The sequence below is a fragment of the Falco punctatus genome, assembly GCF_963210335.1.
Source record: "Falco punctatus genome assembly, chromosome: 3".
Taxonomy (NCBI): Eukaryota; Metazoa; Chordata; class Aves; order Falconiformes; family Falconidae; genus Falco; species Falco punctatus.
The window spans coordinates 39,992,033-40,014,968 of record NC_137582.1 but is presented as its reverse complement, the minus strand read 5'-3'; the positions used below and the strand labels follow the sequence as shown (position 1 = coordinate 40,014,968).

General features: G+C 40.4%; 1 protein-coding gene across 5 annotated transcripts in view; it reads right to left on the bottom strand.

Moving 5' to 3' along the window:
- Positions 1-15,671, bottom strand: part of JPH1 (junctophilin 1) — an 84,138-nt gene extending 68,467 nt beyond the window's left edge. For all 5 annotated transcript variants that reach the window (XM_080381424.1, XM_080381423.1, XM_080381425.1 and 2 more), the window contains exons 1-2: positions 15,290-15,671; positions 8,032-8,788 (exon numbers count right to left, since the gene is read on the bottom strand). In XM_080381424.1, the coding sequence (XP_080237550.1) occupies positions 8,032-8,788; positions 15,290-15,668 (1,136 nt within the window). In that variant the 5' untranslated portion in view covers positions 15,669-15,671. The remainder of the gene's footprint in view (positions 1-8,031; positions 8,789-15,289) is intronic.
- Positions 15,672-22,936: the final 7,265 nt, after the last annotated feature.

Below are 22,936 nucleotides of genomic sequence, written 5' to 3'. Positions count from 1 at the left end.
GGAAACTAAGTGGAGGAAATTAAGATTAAAAAAAGAGAAAAAATGCTTAACTGAATAAAGAATTAGTTCAGAAACAAAATATAATGGAGTAGATTAAATGACTGTTTCCCAGTCAAGAAGGTTCACCACTGGATATCCACAGGGATCAGGACCGAGAACGAATGACGTTCATAAACGTTGGAGAAAAGGTGAAAAGCTACATGGCAGAACTTGTGAATGTCAGTATTACAGAAGAGAACTCTGAGGGACAACTGTAAAGACAGGCTGCATGAAACTCACTGATCACTCTTAAATGGCAAATGAAGTTCAACTTAAGTGTAAGAGTGATGTGCAAGGCAGAATAAAGTGGCTTTGAGGTGACCTCAGGAATGAGCTCTTGGGAGACTACACCTGTACAGCAGAACTGGGAAAAACATATAAAGAGGACAAGAATAATAATCAGTAGGCTGTTTCAGATGTCAAACATTTACATGGGCTCGAGGGGAGACCAGCTCACAAGGAGAAATTTACTCTTGGACACTAGCTAGACACAAAGAGGCTGTGCCTCTACCTCCCCCACATGAAAGCAGATAACTATAGCAGAATGAAGAAGCAGAAAACATAAAAAATGTACAAATACAGCAGTAATAAAGGAGGAAAACCATAATGAGGTAGGAAAAGCAAGTCAGTGTATGAAAATATGTAGCAATGTCTATTAGATGTATAAAATAGAAAAATGTATTAATCACCAGAGAAATTAACAGAAGTCATAACGTGTATCACTGATCAATTAGTATTCAAAGAAACACCATTGCTCATTGAACTACAGCGGTTTTCAGAAAAATAATCAATTACTATTTAGGAAATATAAAATTAGATCAATGTAGGGAACATTAACAAAATCACTGAAATTAATATTTTTCTGCTATAGTTGTTCACTGAAAAGCTTCCTATTTTGTAGAATAATGATCAACAATTTTACAGTTAGATGATAACATTTTCTTATTTGTTTGAAGAAAGAAGCTGGTAACATTCAGTATTAATTGATTTATTCTCTAAGCAGAACACTCAGTAAATTACTCAAACTCTGACTAGTACTACTAGCCATATGAATATGGTTGTACCAAATACATTAGAAATATAAAATATCTTTTAGGTTTTGAGCATATTTTTATAACAATCAATAATGTAATTCTAATGGCTTTACACTAGAGTTCATATGTGACTAACCAGTACAAATGATCCTGATTTTGGTTTTTAAGTGAAGATTTATTTCCATCACAGAAATGCTCCTGAAAGTCAGTACAGAGAGATGCTGTTTGAGGCTTAGCTTTTGAACAATTGTTGTAATACAGACAAAAACTGAGATGCTGTGTAAAAACTAAGGCAAGAATCTGCATAACAGCTCATCTTTGGCTAAAAAAAAATAATTTTAAAAAATTAGTCTTTTGCTAGCATATCTCAGTAGCATTAGTGTTTTCACATGCATCTGCTAGACTGCCACTGTAAAAATTCTTTCAGCTCCTAAATTAAGTATTCTGGAAACTGGGCAAAAAATCCTTATCCATCTGAATAAAGAAACATTTCAAAAAGGCTTGTATATTAAAACAGGCTTTCTTAGATGGTTATTTAAAAGCAGTGGTGCAGTTTATGTTTTGAAAAACATAATATTTGCAATCTCACATTAGCAATCTCCTGATTTTAAAGAAGTTAGAAAAGCAACTCTAGGGTAACAATTCTATGCCTAATACAAGCACAAAGTAAGATTGGCTGTATTCCAGAACTGCCTTTTTTTCTTTAATTATGTCCCTATTCAGACTTACGGCTGTAGGTAGGTGTGTTTGGATATAGGTAATTTGATCAAAAAGTTAAATACATGAGGCTTTCTTAAATTTCCAGTTGAGGGACAGTACAGGAGTAATTTTGCATATTTTCAGCCATGTAATCTTACTGCATTAAATACTAAGAAAAGAAATCAAATCTGTGTAGTGATGTTTATACAACTTGTATATTTCAAAGAGATGTGGTATTAATTCCCCAGCAAATAACAGAGGAACAGTCCAAGACTATATTCTTTTACCAATGAGTTGTTTGCGAAATCTGAGTGAAAATGTTTCCCACTGAAGTTAGTGGTATAACTCCCACAGGATTCAAGGAACATATGGTTTTCCTCTAAAGAATGCAGAATTAACATTAACATTACTATCCATAGTAGCTTGAGACTTATTTTAAGTTTTACCACAGCATTTTATTTGTTATATTCAAATAAGATATATAGTAAAATGATTAAAACTTATTTTGTTTTGAATCTAAGACGGCTCTTTGTACTGAAGCAAGCAACCTTATATAAATACCTTTGGTATTTGTTGGATCCTATTCCTAAACACAATGTTCATATTTCAGCTATAATAAGTAAAGCATCTCAAAGACGTGCGAGGCACTAGTCTTGCAAGTGTCCAGTTTAGTTTCTTGAGTAAAGTGAGATTGGTAGTCAGCTAAATCTATCATGGAAAGCTGTGTGTGGTGCACGTAATTCAGTGCTGTTTGGAATGATTGGCAGCTGCCATCTAGTGTGGACACAAACTATACTACCACATGCATATAAATTCCAGCTCTCCCTAGAAATCACAGTTTGTTCAGGTCAAGCTGAGAGCACTAGTCACACAAGGCAATGAACGCAATGAAGGAACTGCCTACTAAACCATTTAGCGCTCCTTCCTGACAGTCCCACACATTGCATAAACCTCTCACATGCAGCACAGGATACTGAAACTTAAGGTTATGAAAAAGATAAGCACTGGTTTCTTATGTAACAGCTGTACCGTCAACACTAGTGTGCTGGGGTGAGCTGTGCCATTCAGAAGCAGGTGCTGCTCAGTGACTTGAAGCCAATGCTAAGTGTCTAGGCCCAGGCTGGGGCAGCGCCAGGCCAGGGCTTAGGGTAAATCAGAGCTCTGTAAATCATCCCCAGTATCAAACATTACACAAGCCAGCCACTGGCCTCAGGAGGCCACTGTGACAGCAAGGGAGAGCAAGGATCTGAGAAAGTCCAGGCTGTGGCAGTGGGCTCACACTCAAATCGAATTAGAATTGTTATACTGTGTTTCCACTACCAAGTCAATTCTCCTGCACTTTTCTCCTGTGGCCCCTCCACAACTCAAGGATCCTTTGCAGCCACGCAGAACAGAGCAGGCTGCTCATGACGCAGGATCACAATCAGAGTTTTGGTAGTTTCTGCTAAAAAATAAAGGCTGAAACTAAGCCACAGCATTTGCGGACTCGTACAAAGACATGTTAAAAATAAAACTGAGCTGTCTCAAAAAGCTACTCTGACAAAGAAATTGCTGCAGAAAAGATACCGGTTAATCCCCCTTCAGTGCTCCCTTTAAAAGGTCTTCCTGACTAGAGGCTTGCTAGTCACTGCTGTCTGAGCTAATTAACAAGGAGAAACTGTTCTATATTATTAGTTGCAAGATATTAATTTTACTGTTATCTTGATCTTAGTTCCTTCCACAGTCTTTTGCCAGTTTCTTTCCATTTGTTGGGTACTGCAATTTTCCCAGACCACAAGGTCTCTAGACAGGGTAGTTTATTTGTGCAGTGCCTAACACAAAGGCACCATTATCCTTCACCAAACCTCAGGTGCTCGTGTAATGAAAGCCTATTACAACATTGCTTTTAAGGTGGTCAAAAGTTCTCACAGCATATTATGACAGTACACCTTACTTAAAAGTCACTCACAGCTTCAGAGTAATTGAAAGTATTTAGCTTCTGGAATAGAGAATAAAAAAAGATACAATTCTTTAACCTGCTTGTTTTATGACCTGAAAGATCAGTGGAGTAGAACAAAAATATCAATAAGGAAACATTTTTTCTTTTGATTTCTTGCTCGCTTTTCTTCCACACACTATCTTTTGATTCATATTTATTACAGTTACTGTATTTTTATCTTGTCCTGGTGTGTCTCTGCAAATTTTTTTTTTCTTTGAAGAGTCAACACTTAAAGAAGAATTTCTCATTGAACATTAGCTAGAAAAAAAATCTGAAGGGAGAACAACAAAACAAAACAAAAGCCTGGCTCAATTCTGAAACCATAATACTGACTTTTCAGGAAGAATGCCCTACATAAAGAGTTGTATGTTACCAAATATCATTCCTTCTGCTTCCAGTGCTACATGTTTCCTCACAGAACTGATACATTTAAAAACAGTCAGTGATACTGTGAATCAGAAGGTAAGTTTATGTTCAAACTCAGAAAGTTAATTCCAAAAATGTTACAGTATATACATCATAAGTATTGATAAAGCCAAAGTCAATATAATACAGGACACTAAATAGCTCCTCTCATGAGAAATTAAGTAGTTTTCATAATAAGAAAGAAATGCTCTAATATAATTCCAGTTCATACTGAACTGCAGAGGGGTATCCCCTTTGAATAAGACACGTGACAGCAATGAAAAGGAAGTTCAAAATCCCTCCAGTGAGATTTTTTTTTTATATATCCTCAAAACAAGTTTCTATTTGACTCTTGGTTGAGTGGACATTTGGGGCTTTTTAGCATCTTCTAAAGGGCTCTTCCAAATGTACATCTTCCAGCATTTGAAGCATTTCATATGTGCTTGAAATAACAAAGAAAATAATATATTTAAAGTTTCTGGAAGGCAGCTTTTCCTTTTAGGCACCAAGACCCCAAAAAAGGCATATAGGGTAAACCTGACTGTTTTTAGAACAAATGGGTTAAAGATGAATTTGAACTAATTACTGCCTATAATAATTATTAAAAAAAGAAAAAAAAGCCTTTTCATATATTAAAAGGGGAAAATATTGAACATACTTCTGAAATTCCTCAAATTCTGGGATTTTTACATTTATGCCTTAATATTTTGTTTTAAATATAGCTAGTAAAACTATGATACACAATCAAGATTGTTAAGCTGAGCTATCATTTTAAAAGCATTTTTATCCACTGCTAATTTATAATCTGTTTTAGATACAGACCTGTGTAGCAGAAGCTGGTAACTATTTCCCTGATACAGCAGCTTTCCACAAATCACATGATTTTGTGATCTGGTAGCTTTTGAGAAATGTTGCTATTGTATCTAGAACACCTCAGTACAAATGCCTCAAAACCCCAAAGGCTGAGTGAGGGAAGCCAGTGTAAATTCAGGTTCAGAGAAGCACTGTTTACCCCAACTGTTAGATTTTTGTTTGTACATGAAACTGCCATTTTAGATAAATAAAGACTACACAGATTATTAAGAAGGACTTTTAGACACAAAAAGACATCAGGAATATAAAGCAAAACAGTGGTTGGTCTTGTTGACGACTGCGTGGACATCTGTCACAGGTCAAACCACCAGCCAAACCTGTCATGACCAGCAGAGAGCTATGAAGACAAGTATGTTCTGGTTTTATTTGGCTGAGCAAACATTTTGGGAATAAACAATACAGGAAGAACAGCATACAACTCAAGGCTGTGTTGAAAAGGAAGGTTTCTGGCTCAGAGTCTGGGTTTCTAGCCCTTTGGAATGGAAACCTGGACATCTGATGGTTTTGGGGCGAGAAAAAGTCTACCTAGAGTTCTTTCACTAATGGAATGGAAATCTACAGTAAGCACACATTGCTGGTGACATCTGCCAGGTTTGAAACTGCCAGGCCAGTGTGTGGTGAGGTTATGCCACATGGGCAGAACCACTTTTGTATTATACATTAGAGAAATGAAAAAAGGGGCTCCATCTGATATTTTTTTTTTTTTGGTGTAGCAATGATCATTAGAAAACAGACAAGAGCACTATCCTCACATTCATCTAAGACACTGCTACCGTTTGAAGGATTAATATACTATTCATGTATCAGTTTGGTAAAAAAGCAGTCACGAACCAATACTGGTCCTCAAGTTTCAGTGCAACAGAAGCAAGTTCTTTCATCCTGAAACCGTACCAGTCCAGTCACCCTAGAATTTAGCAACTGTTCAAAGTGGAAGTTTCTTCCTCGATGCTCTTCTAGAATGTCTTCCAGATGATCTGTCTTTTAGACAGTCAGCATGACTGACTCTGCCGGTATGAGTCTCTTAGTTCACATAATGCCATGGCCTTACTCCCAACTGGTTGATACTAAAGGCAATTGTGAAAACTCGAGAGATGGGAAGGGTCACATCATACTTTCTGGGTGAGTCCAACATGCACTATCAAGCAAAGTTAATGTAATCTTTATGCCTGATGTTGCCTGACTAGCTGTCAGGTTTCTTTGCTTTTGACACTATGTGCAAAGGCTACTAAAAGAGAGGAAACCTAAATCTGTAATCTTGCTGTTCATACTGGTAGTCATGAGACTGGTCACAGCTGCACTACAACTGATGCCTTCTGTTACTGCACTTTCAAAAACATCTTTTCAAGAAATAAACATTGTTTTCTTGGACTGTTGCAAAAGCAGTTTGAACTCTGTCCTTCACCTAAAATTGAAGGGAAAGAACAGCAAACAAAACACTTCAGAGACATAGCCCATGTTAAAGAGGAAGTGCATACACTGTGCCTTGTAACCTAATGGTCTCAGACTACAGCTTTTTAGTACCTTTATATGGACTCAAAGTGGTGACTCCTGCTGTCCACACATCCCATCACCTCAAGTTTTTCAGAACTAGGGCTTAATATGTTCTGAAAGAACATGAATGTGATCCAGTAATTCTTGAAGTTAGTTATTACTGATCTGCTTTGCTAATATGGTATACTGTCATATAACAAACACCTTACATATATTTATAAAAGTAACTGAGTATACACTATTCTCTAGTTACTTAGGTGACCAGTGCTCAGGAAGGTTCTTTAACACTGTGCTAAATTTTTCATGTTTGTGTCTCAACTACTTTTCTCTATAAGCCATTCATGTATTCAAGCCTTCCCACTTGTGAAGTTTTCAGTCTTTTCTGTGTTCTTTTTGACTGTCAGAAAAAAAAGGATAGTCACTGACCACACACTAGCGACCACACTAAATCAGGAATCAGTTGTTCAGCTCCAAGTGTAATGTGACATCCTCTTTCTAAAATAGCATGAAGATTTTCTTTCATGCACATTTCTGGGCTCTTTTTTTGGTCCACAGCATATTTCAAGAAAAGCCTGTCTGAGGAAACAAATTAAAACCAACAACAAACTGCCACAGAAACTTACTGGACGGCATTGAAAATTAAATAGCTTTTTAAAGAGCTCACAGATTTAATAATAAAACCTACTAAAATTGTCTATACCGATTTAATTTGCAACAATTCCATCTCAGACAACTTTGCTTGGTTGTTGGTTAGGAGTTCAAAGTGAAAACAATATTTTTTCCCCACTAATACCCATACACTCCCCCCATCTCAAACACTTGGCAGTGATGTGGGAAGAAGATTCATAAGATACAGATGAATTCAGATTGCAGGAGAAGCATGCTCCAGAACAAGAGTCCTCATACAGAACTCTTTCGGCAGATAGTGCCCTGGCAACCAACTGAACAACCTCTAAGCACAAGAGCCTCAACCATTATTCTTACACTGTTCATACCACAGTCTCTCAGATAAACTGATACATTTTAAGATGCTCAATGTCAAATGGGCAACTTCAGTGAGTCTCAGATGCTACCCAAAAAATCATCAATGCAATATGCATAACTGGGGCATGTTTATGGGAAGATATTATCTGGGGGATGTGAGGTGAAAATTTAATTCTCAATGTTTCCTCACTAGTTTTATTTTCCAAACAGGTGTAAAGTCATAATACAGCAGCTCTTCAGTAAAAGCAGAAATGCAGGAGAATGGAAATTTACTTTCACAGTAACTTATGGAACATTTTCAAAGACCTTTACTCAAATGAGCTGAAGTTCTAAGTTTCCTATGTATAATGCCACTAAAGTCAACGAAGTTACACATGTGAAACAGAAAGGTAAGCAAGTACTTGCTGAAGACAACATTTACATCCTTGCACTATTGAGTCTTTTGTCAACAATAAGAGCTCACATAATGTAACACGTTTTTCTTTCTGAAAATTCAGTGATGAACAAATATATTTTGTGATAACATACCTTGAACTTGCGATTTCCACTTTGGTTCTTGCCATGGCAGCTGCTCTTTGTGCACCCTCTATTGCTCTATCCACCTTTTCTCTAGTTTTTGTGTTTCGTATTGGTATAAGTTGCTTCCTTATCCCACGGACCAAAACATTATTTTTATATTTTCCCTCTTCTTTGGTGCCATCTGGAAACATGGTACATCCATATCCATGCCTCCTGTTATTTAGCCATTCTCCTTCATATTTCATACCATTTGAGCGCTCACTAATACCAAAACCACTGCGCTTGTCATTCTTCCATTCACCCATATAGGTTTCTGTAGTGGTGGCATCAACATGGTCTTCCATTGGGTAATAATCACAGTCACCGTCTCCAAAACTAATTGTAGAGTTGGCATCACTAGAACTAATTCTGCTCATAGCAGCATCACTCCTAACAGAGCTCCGTTTGCTAGATATCGATGACCTAGATTCAGATTTTCTAAGTTTTATACTACCAAGAAGGGATCCTCTTCTGAATAAGCCTCCTTTTTTCTTAATGCCCATGGCTTCTGGATCACTGTGAAAATTGAGCACAAAACCTCCTCTTGTTCCAGCCGGGCTGTCTGAAGTGATGTCATGCAGAACGGTGCCGTTGCTCTGCTCACTTCGAAGTGAAGCTAGGGATGTTCGGAGAGGTGAACGGATCACTGTTGCCATGCCATAGGGTACACTCTGACGTACACCATATCCATGTCGCATCCCTCCTGTCCATTGCCCCTGGTATGTACCTTTTAAAGTAATAAGGAGAAATTAAATTTAGAAAGCAGTCGAAGACCTAGCACTCTACATCCAGTATGCTACAGACAATACCAAGTTGTCAGCTCTGTTTTTGGTAAGAAGAAATGCAGAAAAATCACAACACATGGCATGGTAGATAAACTAATTTTGTTACTTGTTTTTCTTAGAAATTATTTTTCTGCTTAACAAATCCTTCACTTTCCCAGCTGAAGTAACTTCTTTTGGCAACTAAGACACAGTAGCCATAAGCATTTTTTGAATGGATCTGTCCAGGGACAAAATCTAAAACCAGAATTCTAAAGCAGGACTCCCTCAACTTTTTTTAAGATGGCCAGATGGGGTGGTGGTTAGCAAAAGCAGAGCCACATTATATGCAGTCAGCTATGGGGGAAGATGGGTGAAGGGAAGGAAGGAAGCAGGACACTCATGGCTCTTGCTCCAGCTGCTCACAGACCGAACAAGTCAAAGTAGTAGATGTCCTTTTGTCCTGGGTTAAAGGTGAATACAGACCTCTGTTTGTCAGGACATATTTGAGAATGCACTGAATTGTTTTGTGCTCTGATGGGCCTTTGGATTCACTGTTATAAACCTCTATTGTAAAATTAAACATTTTAAAGTTTGTGCATGTACTTGAATGGAAGAACAAAACCTTGGCATATCTCACTAAGAACTCTTGATATCAATACTTTTTGGTATCCCCAGTATCATATAAACATGGCACTACATTCTGCATTATGTTGTGACAAAATGGTCAGAAACATGAGTCTTTTAGCAATTTTTTTGCCTTTCATTTGTTCTGCAGCACACAAGACATGGTAGTAATAAGCAGAACATTGCACGCCATTCTATCATAAACACATTTCATTGTTGCAATCATAACTACTTTTGTAGGTTTTTTTAAACAGCAATATAAGGAAGAGCAACATGGTATTTGATATGAGAAGTCATGGATATCCATGCAAAGCTGCATCTGAGCCAAAACCCAGCATTATCAGATTACTACTGCAGAAAATTTGTTCATTGTATTCTCGAAAGGCATTTTCATTTTGCCAAGATATATACTCCAGTGTCTGTTCTCTGAAAGGCATTTGTACCAGAGGTTCCAGAGGAAGGTGCCAGAAACCCCACAACTGGCAAATACAAGGTAATTCGCTTTCTAAGATAATTTCATCTAATTCCCATTAGACTGCTTTAAGCTCCTCAGAATGAAGTCTGTCACCCACCTAGTACTGCTTTTTTTTTTTTTTAAAAAAAAAAAAAAAGCTATTTTGAGCCTGAGTATTCTTACAGGGGAATGAATAAGCAATCTTTAAAATATCTTTCTTTGATTTTAATCGGCTTCAATTGGAGTATCTATTGAAAGATCTATCTTCAGGGAACTAAATATCAAATGTCAAATTCAGTGATTGACTAAATTTTTGTGAAAATATTTGTGAAATACCTGCAGTTTTAGATGTAGCACCAAGCTCCATTTGCTTTGAGATTCAATTTCCTTTGTATAAGCATACTATTTTGGTCATGTACGTGTCAATTATCTACCAATTACTGCTTTACTGTATTACCTCTTCTGCTAAGTTATATTTCAATATTAAAATGCAATTAAATTTGCCAAGTCTGCTTTCTTTATTATATAATACTAGATAGGTTCCACAACATAACTATTTTGTGTTGGCAGAAAATTCTACCAAGTGGAAGGTTTTTGTTTTAACAGATGGCTGCTGACACAAACAAACAACTTTCTTAGTTTCTTTCTCACTCTCTGTATCCTGGATACCTACTGCTGCACTGGTTGTAAGGGTGCTGAATCTAGAAACATGATTATTTAAAAAAATGCAACATATGGAGAAGAACAAATAGAAACATGAGCACAAAGCACTTGTATGACGTATTCTGTAAATACTGCAAAAATACAGCCACACTATTTTTTTCCTTATTAAACAGACATTTCCCAGAACTATATTAATATTTTATGAGTATAAATGACTACATTTTGTCCATAGTTGTATCTGGGATCCCCTCAGTATCATAATGATATGCTGGAGCTAATAATCTGGCTACGTATACTCACTGCTATATACAACAATCTGTCTAACATTCTGCACCAGTTAATTTCATTTAGAAATAATAAATCTAATTCTAATTTTGATTACACCACAATATTACATTAGAGCAGTAACTCATAATCATGGCTCTTGATATTGCTGTTTGAGTGTCAGATTCAAAGTAGAAGCAACTTATTTCAGTATGGAATTTTACAAAGATACAAAAGGTCAGTCTTTTTTCTTACTGATATTTTGTTTTTTTTAATAAACATGGGAAGTTCAAAAACACTTAATTCATTTAGGACTTGTGTTGTTCACCATTCTGTAGAAAGAAGTGAAAGTGGTCACTGTTGCCCATAAGGGCATTAAAACAAGGACAATTGATGTGCTGCTATTTACTTGTCTAATTTTTCTTTCTAAAGGGAAATAAAATCAATACCAGCTTCTTCTAAAGAGAAAACAGTCAAGGAGAAAATGGAAGATTTGTACTGAACTGGTCCTTCAAAATTACCAATGATATTTAGCTGGAATTTTGTGCAGTCTTGCAGGTAATAACTATCTCTTCTATCATTACAAATCCATTAAGGGATACTAGTGCTAGAAAGCTGACTCATTTTCCTCGATTTTTCAAGTTACATTTTAAAAGAAAAGTATTTTAATACATACAGAGGGCTGTGTCCAGAAGACAGATACAAGAGACTTTTACACTAATTTAACTGATGATATCAGTCTCTAACTGTATCATCTTCTTCAACAAAATTTAGAAAACTTTAAATGAGCAAGATAAGGTGTGTTAATATTGCAATATAATTAAATACTACATCACATGACATAAGACATGATAAAAAAGCTCCTTCCATCTATCAAGATACAAACATATGCAATATCTTCCTATTTCTATACACAGATATAAATATTAATGATAGATCAACAAGCACACCTTATACTACAGTTGACAGTAAAAGTAGTTCCTGTAAGGCTCAACTGTTAAAATTTTATTTATCATTGTGATGACCAAGCCATTTAAAACTGTATTTGACCATAAACCAATAACATTGTTTGACATTAATTTTCCAAAAGCTAGGCTTGGTATCCTCTGTAACTGAAGAAACATTCAGCCATGACTTCTACTGACCATCCATCTAGTATTTTATTGTTCCCTGGGAAAGGTCTTCTTATTTTGAGCCTGAGAACTATTAGAAAGTATATTTCTTCCTTTTGTTTTTCTTGGAAAGTTGCTGTAAGGTACAATTTCATAACCTGTCTCCTTAAGAGTTGTGCCATTGTGCCATGCCTCCCCAAAAAAACCTCGGTATATCTTACAGTCATAAATGTCGTTGCCTACTTGTGGCTAATATTTAAAACTACGCTGTGTGAAAAAACTGTGAGGCCAAGGAGTTATTTAACTACTCAGCCTGCTCTTATCCTTTACTTAACATCTTCCATGGTTTCACAAATTCACTGTTACATCAAGATTTTTGCATGTTTTTCAGACTCAAATGTTAGATAAGCATACATCTAGAAAGAAGACTACTTAGAAATCAACGAACATACATACTATCGAGAACCTTTGCTTAGAATGCATTTGCTGCTGGCCTCTGTGGAACAGCAATGCACAACCTTATAACAAGATGCCTGTTATTGCTATTGTTGGCAGGACCATGAACTGCTAATTCACACATACTGAAGTTTCAAATCAGGCCATAGTCTCTCCATAAAAAAATGCTCTGATAGGCTTGCAGATTCACACAGATTCGACAAAATCTAGGGAGTTTAAAAGACACATAAAAGTCTGTATTACCGTAGGGAACAATCTGACACGCCACTTGAAGGCCCAGCATAAACACATGCAATGAAAGGAGGATCATGGTTTATAATTCACAGTGTTTTCCTCAGAGATTTGACTGAGTGACAATTTTAAGCATTGAAACACAGCATGACATACATTACTTACGTCGTGCAAAGTGCTGTGTGCAGAAATACTGAGGAACACTGTCAATGCTCTTGTTCTTTTTCCCTCCTTCAACTATATCTCCTAATACCTCTGATGCAATTTAAACCAACATATTGGGAAAAGAAAGAAAAAAAAGAAAAAAATAACAGCAGAGAGACCTGGATTTTAGTGAGTTTGAAAACAAATTGGCAATTCATAGTCTCAACCATTATTTCCCTATGCTGGTATTCTCAGGTCATAATACAGGAAGAGCTTTCCTGCAAATATTTCACAGTACGTCAAAGACACATATACAAACGTGGTTTCCTTGTAAAAACATTTCAGAGATTCTTCTGGTGTACAAATACTGCTATTGTTTCCAGAGCATAAAACCAAAAACACATCTGCAAACATCTATGATGCACTGCTTTGCTTCATTCATGAGTACTTTCATTAAAATCAGTGGGACTTCACACCCTCTGTTCATATGAACTGCAACACGTAAAAGACTGGGGCCATGGTAACAGATTTCAGTTAACAGGAGTAAAACTCTCATGGTATAAACTGCACACTTCACATGCTGTTTTGGATAAAGGATTTCCTGTGGAATCTCAGTCTAAAAATTTACAGAATTTACCTCCAATTATCAATATCATATTGAGATTTTAAAAATTCCACAAGAAGGCTAAAGGAAAAGAGAAAAGGAGCTGTAGTTTGAGAAAACCACTACTAGAAGATTTACTGGAATGGCAATTTACTTTTCTAGAAGGGGGGGGATGGCTACCGCAAATTCAGCTATTCTTCGGCTTCTAAATTACTAGCCAGAACAAACATAAAAATTGAGAAGCCTATTGTGTGGTGAAAATGAAACTAAAATTCTGATCTCCTTCATACTTTGTTGTGCTTTTTTAAAATCTCCAAACACATATCTTGGCTGACTTTGAGCATAAGAAGTTTCCACACCAGGAAACAATTTTCAGACAGCTACAAATATGTATAAACAAGGGGATTAAAGATACAAAAGCCACAGTACATTTCATTTTCTGAAGGAAATTAATCTTACCCTACTTGCTACATTTTGTATTTCAGAAAGGAGAAAAAGGACTCCAACTGCAAACGTGTCTTCTAATGCTTAATACAAAATATCTATTCTCTGGCACGATCCTGAAAGTTTGACCACAATTCTCTTACCAAAATTCCTTGAGGAAACCAGCAACAGCATATGGGTTAGTCCTTTAGTCACATCATGTGAACACTGCCTCTGATTTTGGTAAATTCTGTTTCTTGCACATTACCTTAAGCATGTTGCTCAAAGCTGAAGCGAGCAGCATTTCTGTAACAACCCAAAAACTCTCCAGTCCTAAAACCAGGAGCAGCTTTTCCTGTTACAATGGAACGAACCAAGTTGAATAGCAACTCTGCAGAAGTTGCAGGTGGCACTTTCACTTATGCCAATGACATTAAAGCAGCAAAGGATGAATGAAAGTATCAGGCTCATTTATCGCACAGAGCATGAAATGACAGCGGTGCAATAACTGTAAGTGACCATTCAGATAAGCTCCAGTCCTGGGTGACCTTACTGAACCCTGACTTCTTGACGGCTCCTAACTTCACCAGAAGGGCAGGCCGCCCAGACCTCACCACGTGCCTTCCGGGAGCTCAGCCCTAGGAACATTTGCTTTTTCCCGGGGAAGGGTTCAAGAGGCAGGCCTGTGTAATTTCACAACGCAGCTTGTACTTAAGAGCACTGTGTTTAAAACCCTACGTTCTTTTTATAAAACGTGAGTTATTACATGAGGGCAGACCCCGGTTTCCTTGATTTCACGCAAGTTGCGTACCCGCTTTGTTACCTCCAGCGCCCTGTTTACAAGCTGGGCGTGCCAAACGTGTCAATACACCCCTGGCACGGCAAAGTGACCGGGCACCGGGCGGGCGCGGCTGTTAACCTGTTGCCGTTTCCCCGCCAAAGCGGTGCACAGGGCGCGAGGCGGCCCGCGCCCCCTCCGCTCCTCTCCTCCCCCAGCAGGCGCTGCCGGGCCCGGCCATCGTCACCGCGGGCGGGGAGCCCGGCAGCCGCCTCGGCGGAGAGAAAGGAAAGCCGCCTGCAGGCAGCCGTAATGCGGCTTTCTACCAGCTGGCCGGGAGAAAGCGACGTGCCCGGCAGCACAGCCCGCGCCCCGGCCGCAGCCGCTCCCGCTCGGCCGAGGCCGGGCGGCTCCTCACAGAGCGAGGCGGGGCGAGCGCGGGCACCTGTGGCGCTGCCCGGCCGCCAGCGGGGCCTCCGGGGCGGCGGTGCCGGCGGCTGAGGAACGCGCTTCCCGCCGCGAGCGGCCACGGCGCGGCCAGAGGAGAGGCCCCGCCGCGCCGAGGGGCCGCCGCGCCCGGGACCGGTGTGAGGGCGGCGGTTGGCCGCGGGGGTGGGGGGAGGGGCCCTGCCCGCGCCGCGCGCGCCCACGCAGGCGCGCGCCCCCCCCGCCACCGCTGCCGCGTGCGGGGCGCCCCCCGCCGGCGCCCACCTCCGTCCCCGTAGGTCTCGACGCCGTATCCGTCCTGCAGCCCGTTGCTCCAGGTGCCCTCGTAGCGGGCCGGCGTGCTGAGGCTCTGCCGCACCCCGTAGCGCCCCTTGAAGCCGTGGGACCACTCGCCGCGGTACATCCACCTGCCCTTCGTCTCCACGCCCAGCCCGTGGCGCTTGCCCTGCGCCCAGTAGCCCAGGTAGGTGTTGCCGCTGGGCCAGGTGTAGCCGCCCGCCACCTCGAAGCCGTGCGACCAGGAGCCGGCGTACTCGCCCTGCCCCTTGGGGCCGGTGCAGATGCCGTGCCCGTGGGCTTTCCCGTCCTCCCAGCCGCCGCAGTAGGTGCCGCCATCGTCGAAGTCGAACCGGCCGCCCGTCATCCAGGGCAGCGGGGCGAGCGCGGCGCCGCCGCCGCCTGCTGCCCTCCTTCCCTGCCCTGCCTGCCCTGCCTTCCCCTGCCCGCCCGCCGACCGCCCCGGCGCTCCCCGCGACTGCGAGCGCTCCGCCGGCCGCCCGCCCGCGCCCAGCCCAGCCGCAGCCCCGCGGCGGCGAGTGGCGCCCGCCCCCCGCTCCTCCCTGCCCGCCCGCCCCCCGCCCGGCGCCGCCCCCGGCCGCCGCCGCCCCCGGCCGCCGCCGCCGCCGCGGGGCAGGTGCGCGCCCCTGGGGCTGGCCGGGGGCCGCGCTCGCTGCCGCGGGGGAGGCGGCTGCTCAGCCGGCGGTGGCTGGGCCGGGGGGCCCCTCCGTGTGCCCCCCTCTCCCGGGGAAAGGTGCCCCCCCGTGCTGGGGACGCGCGTGTCTCGGGGCGAGACAAGGCTGGGGCGTCCGGGGCTCGGGGGGCGGTGGTGCCGGTGGTGCCGGCGGCTCCGTGCACCGGCTGCGCCGCCTGCCCGGCCCGGCCCGGCGTGGCCGGTGTGCTCCCGGGCGGGCTGCGGGTGCACCTGCTAGCATGTGCAACAAGTAGGCAAAAAGGGAGCGCTTACAAGCGGTACCCGCGATTCCCAGCCTTCTTGTTCTTATCCTTGCTTTCTCTGAACCTTAAGATTAATTTGAGGCTGACGCTGTTGCTGCAGAGCGCAGCCGAGTTGTGCTTTGCCCCTTTTCCAAAGGAGGTACGGAGCCCACCTTCCCGAAGGGGCGAACCGGCAGTTCCAAGCGCGCCAGCGGTACCAAGGCTTTTCAAGGACAGCCCTGCTGGGAGCTGAGTGAGGAATCTTTCATTATGCCTTCAGCCCCATGGCCGTTGGGTGACTGAATGGCTCTAAATCCTGCCAAGTACTCCTTTGCCAGATATTTGATAATCAGATAAAAACATAAGGGCAAACGACAGGAGGAGCACAAGTGCAGAACCAGCAGAGAGAATAGTGGAGAAGGGATTGAAAACTGCTGTCATCCCGCATCTTCGGGTTTTGTTCTTTTGCGGTTATAGACCCTGGGAGAAAATCTGAATGAAAATGTTCCTCTTCAGTGGTGATTTTGTGAAAAGCATGAATCGTACTTATTCATGGGGAGTGGTGCTATCTGGACACGGATGATTTGGAAAAGTGGGGAAATAGCAATGGCTGTGTTAGCAGCAGTGACTAAAAGCAGAAACATAATCGCAAGTGAAAGATTTGGACATAAACCATCAGAAGTTGAAACAGTTAAGCTTCAGAGATCTTTGCCAAATTCATCCCAGTTACAAGCACTTTTGACTTAAACCTAAATGAAATTAAAGTATTTCACATATTAAACATACCTGCTTAGCTTGGATAAATTTTCAAGCTTTGTGCTTCACAGAACGCTGTTCTGTGTAGATTTTTATGCCACGCTTGCACTGTTCAGTGCCGTATTATCTCTGCTCTCTTCAGGAGAGAGTTGAGCACCATAGCTAATACGTGCCCCTGTGGTCTCCTGTCTCATCAGAGGAAGTGTGTGCTATAAAGCCTTGTTTCTGTTCCGGTAAGGGAGTTTGGGATTTCTAGTTCTGCTTGAGTATGCATAGAGAGAAGACTCCATGCACATGTTTGGACATACGCATACAAAGAGGAAAAAAATTAGATCAAAGACATGAGCCTTGTCCGTGAGAAGATGGGGAAGTTTCAGTGCCCCTTTGTGCTCTGAGAATTTTGTTCCTTAGTTTTCGAATATAGAAAACCAGGCAAGCATGGTGTTTCTGTAGCACAGACATGGTCTTTCACATTATCTTTGGATAAGGCTGTATAGTGTTCCGAAGTTAAGGACTGAGACCTTCGCTGCAATGTAAGCTTTTGTGGAAGGCCATTAGCAAGAATGGAGGAGAAGTCTGAGAAGGTGGGATTGCTGAAGAAGATGAGGTTCAGTATCCTCTGAGTATTTCCTCAGTTCATCAGGTTTCATGCCCTACATATCTTGCATTTCCTAGTCAAGAAAAAGACTGGAAACAGTAGTGGTGATGGCATGCATGCTTCAAGGAGTTTACTTTTTTCACTTTATCAGTCTTATTTTTTTTTCTGTTTTTTTTTTTTTTCCCCTCTGACACAAGATAAAGCCCTGTCATGTTTTAACAGAATTTCAGAAGAGCAAAATGGTTTTATACAGGTGTGGGGAACTACCTGTTGGAAGTCAGCATGCCTGTAGCGGATACTGGTATACAATTAAACTAGTAATTGAGGTCCCCTGTTTATAATCGCATGTTGTTCTATGAAAATTTATGAAGCGCATGAGTTGCCGTGGTTGAACTGCAGCTGCTGAGCACTGGTTTTATCTGTTGTGGGGCTAGTATTGCCTTACATGGTGTTACAGGGTGCTCCGTGCACAGCAGGGGTATAAGGCTCATATTGTCTTACACGATACTTCTGTGCCCCATGCACGCCAGGGACAGGACCAGCACAGAGGGGAGCAGAAGTGGGGTGGCATGTGCTTCTGTGAGTCAGCAATGGAAGAGGTGGGCCTGATGAGGGAGTGTGGGATTCCACACAGCCCCTCCGTGGGTCTGAGCCGCTCCCCTGAAGAAGCAGCTGTGCCCTGCTGCCTGATCACCTGGCTGGAACCACGGTTGTGCAAGTCCTTGCCTGCCCAGATATTGCATCTTACTCAATATTGGTGAATTACTAGATTTGCTGGTGTTTCCACCTGAATAATTGTACTACTGGATAACTGGATCTGCTGTTGTAATGACCTGTGTAACTGCACTACTGATGTATATGTGTTACAGTACTGTTACTTAATTTATCTCTCTCCCTAAAGTTGTTGATCTGATGCTTGCTATGACATCCCATATCTATAACTAATTGGGGACGCCTTCAGTTCTTACATCTGTACATTATACAATGTTGTACCATTGCATTAATGAAATAAGTATCTGCCTGTTAGTCCTTTGTTTTGCCCCCTTGATTTAATTTTTACAAGTTTTAATATCAGATCAGATGAACCAACAAGATTGGATAGGCCAGAGGTGAACAATGAAAATTTTAGGAAGGAATTATATAAATTTTCTTCCTTTATCACAAGCGTGTCAGTAGGTCTTTTTTTAGTGCCCTGCAAATGACACTAATATGAATGGTAATTTTGCATGCGGCTTATATTTCCCGGTGTATTCATTTAAATGAAAAAATCAATTTAAATGAAGTAGATGCTTGATGGCAAGATGAATTCATCACTGCCAGCCTTCTCATTATATTTTCAGTAGGGGATAGATTTTGATAGATGTGAGGATAGAAGTGCTTTGCAGAGAACTCTTAGCATCACTCAGCCAGGTCTTGATGATGTAAGAAGTCACAAGTGTCTCATTGCTGATGAGGTTGTAGATACATTTTTTTTCCTGACAGATTTTTGCATTGATAAGCCTCAATTTAGTTCATGCCACTTTGTGTTTGCTTCTGGCGAGGGTGTAGCTAATCATCATACGCAGTCTGTAGAATGTATGTGTTAACATAGATCCACAGATTTTGTTTCCTTGGACACTTCTGCCCAGTATCAAGTTAAAAATTATTCTAAAACTCCATAAATGCAGGAAGTAAGCAGTTACAGGTAGATGAATGAGTTTACCTGTTTTGCCCAAAATAAATGTAATTGCTTCCACTTTTTTTTTTTTAATCTGCCTTACTAGTGTTCTTTTCTGAAGTCTTTGATACATGCAAGGTTCAGAAAATACAAGGTCCAGGTGCAGTTTATCTGTAATTTACAAAATAGTGCTATTTTTATTGTATATTGGCTGAATAGAAAAAGTTTACCTTGAGTAGCTTTGTTGCTGTGTAAGTTACCACAGCACTGGGTCTGATGACACTGTATGTATGCAAAATATGAGTGCCTGATGACACGGTATGTACGCGAAACCTGTGCTGCAGGGTTGTATTTTAAAAGGTCCCTGGTGCAGGGGTGGTAGATGCAGCAGGTAAAGATATTAAACTCCAGAGGTTTAATATTAACCAGATACAAAACTGCTGAGTTTAAACTATTAGTCTATAGATATCTGATGCATGAATAAAAATTAGGCACATTTATTCTTACCCTTAAAAGCCTGATTCAGCAGGGAATTACTTTAAGTACTTTAGTAATCCCATTTACTTCACTGGGACTACACATGAGCTTTAAATTAAACATCTGCAAGATATCTGTGCTCAAATAAAGCAGAGCTCTGAAGAATGTTCTCAAGTGCTTTGCAGAATGGAGGCAGGATGCTTACTTAACTGATGAGCTCCATGAGCCGCACACATTGTATTGGATCAGCTCACACACAGGACTGCTGTGTGGGAGGCAGAAATATAGAAGTCAAGGTAAGTACGAAAGCCACAGTGCAGAAATTTCGAAAGGAAGTAGATCTTTCCTGGCTCCATATGAACAGCCACAACTTTTGTGCCAATTTTTCTGTCTGGAGTCTAAATTAACGTTTATAAACATAGTTCTGTATAACTTTAACAAAAATTATGTTGTCTGACTTCAGGACAAGAAGAGACCACTTTTTCTTACTATTCTGTAAATTCACGTAAGTTATTGTGAATACTCAAATGTTAATTCTACAGGATTTTTTTGCAAAAAATTTGCTATAATATTTGAGAAATATTGTGTTATGAAACTACTCTGCTAGCTGTACTGGTAAGTGTCAGTTCTACCTTGCACTTGAAGCTGTGACCTAGCCAGTAAGATAGTATACTTAATTCCAGAGGTGCTATGTTTACTCAACGAATACAGGGAGTTTTGTTTGTTGTTTTTTTGGTTTTTGTTTTTGGTTTTTTTTTTTCAAAAATGTTGATAAAGCTTTTAAGAACAAAAATACAGATCCTTTTCTAATTTGAAAACAAGATGAGTATATTCCATACCTGGACTTCTATTTTCAGCATTGTTCTAAGCAACTGAATTAGATTTTAAATGAAAATGCATTTTGTTTTGTTTTGTTTTAAAGAAATGCAGCATTTATATTGATCTTCTTTGCTTCTCAAGTGATTTTAATAGCAACAGAACTCTCTATACAAGTAAAATACAATGTATTGGAATGATACTTGTTAGAAATGTATAAAGATATTAGGTTATCTTATAAAGATGGTATACAATAGTGTTAAGATTATGAGTACCTATGAAATTATGGAAGAAATATGAAATATTGTTTCTGGGTCTTATCAACATATAGTGTTTTTGTTGTGGATTGCTTTGGGTTTGGGTTGGTCTTTTTTTTTGTATGTCCGCAGAACAAAAATGAGTACCTTAATCCACTTAAAAAACCATATTAACTCCAAACATATTTGATTTTATAATGCTTGATTTGAAGTGTAACATCATAATGATTGCCCTAAATTACCACCCAAATTATATAGGTGGGGAAATCTACAAAATCAGATTTATCACTAGCAAGTTTTCCTAAATGTTGATACAAATCCTGCAACTGCTGCAGTTCAAGTCTTGCTTCCTCAGGGAAGATGGAAACGGTTTATTGCTTTCCTCTTCACAGCAAATTCGTGTTTGCAGATAGAACATCAAGTCTTGCTTTAGCCCTTTTTTTTAGCTGAAGCAGGCTATATCTTTCATTATTTCCTCCTAGACCTCATGACTATCACTGTTGCTGTTGTCTAGACTGTCCCCAATTATCTATTTATTAGAAGCCTGATTTTGAAAACACAACACATCATTTCGCTAATATTGTGCCATATTAAAGTAGCATAATTGCATGTGACTCCCAAATGACACTATTCTTTTACACTGGGTGCCACGAATCAGTGGTGTGATTATTCCTCTCCTCCCCGCACCACCCCAACAAGAAAATGTGTAACAGCTGATCTTCAGTGTATGATTTGCTGCTGTCCTAATCCTTTTCCACAGAATATTGTTTAACTAATAGCTTCCCACTTTGTACTGAAGTACTGTACCACTTTGTGAAGTTGAGTCACTCCAGGTTTTCACTAGCACACCTATTTTCCCCCCTTAAGATTACTTCCCGTGTTATGTTGATTTTGAATTTTAATACTGTATTGCAGCTCTTCCCTGGTTTCTAACAGTTTGCACATACAATAACTGAACACTTCCAAGATCAAAGTTATTAATTAACATACTGAATGTTAAAGGGTTTGGTAAGGATTTAGATTGGATACTCCTTCAGGCTTGGGACTTAATAATTAATAACCATTACTTAGGAACTGGAAACAATGTGTACTCTCTTACCACAGCTTTGCATAGATCACCTTTAACAAACATCAGCAGTTCTGCTGAAATCAAAATATATAGTATCTCTTTTAGTGAAGGCTGATACAAGAAAGCATTTAACATTTTGGGTTATCTCGGTGGTGCATCTGAAAACCTTCCCTCTCCGCTGAGCAGCGGCACTGCCCTTTCCTTCGCCTTCCTCCACCTCTTATGGGGCTGTCTCATTTCCTTTTCTGTTCCTTCCTAACCAGGTCTCATTCCGTGATTTGGCCTTTCTGATTTTGACCCTACATACTTGCACTCTTCCCTAATATTCTTCCTTTAGTAATTTGACCTATTTTCTACTTGCGTATACTTCCTTCTAGTGTTTCAAGATCATTGAAGAACTCTCAATTTAGTCAAGTTTGTCTCGTGATACTCATCTTATTTTCCTTTCACATTGGGGTGGTCTCCATTTATGCCCTTCACATTATTTCTTTAAGAAAACAGATTGCTTTTTTGGAGTTTACAATAAAATAAAACATAGTAGAGAACAAATCTAAGTTCATGGTTTTTACAAGGCAGTCTTGGCCGACACTGGCTTGAGATATTCTCATGCCGCAGCCCTCTGTGCTGCCAGCACAACTGTTTCTCCAGTGAGCTGTGATTTGGATCAGAAAACCAATCCAGCTTAAAAATAATCCAGCAAAAAGATTTATTTTTATTTTGCTCTTAAAGCTGAATCATTTGCTCTGTTTGCAAAGCATCTGTAGAAACAATTGCCCTAATGCAATTGAAAGCATCCAGAAAAGCTGGCAGCTTTACAGTTCACCTCTTTTGTTTTTAATTCTATTCTCTTTTTTTCCTAGGAGTTACAAATAATATTTTCACATAATCTTTCACCCAAGTTGCCTGCCTTCTTGCATATTCAGTCAGTTTACCCTGTTGGTTAAAAGGAAAAGATATTCCAGATTTTATATAGTCACTTATCTGCTGGATAATTTTTTTTTCCCCTGTAACACGGTACTGTAATCACCCTGTAGTACCTTCCCAGCAGGACTCCCAGTTGTTCAAGTCC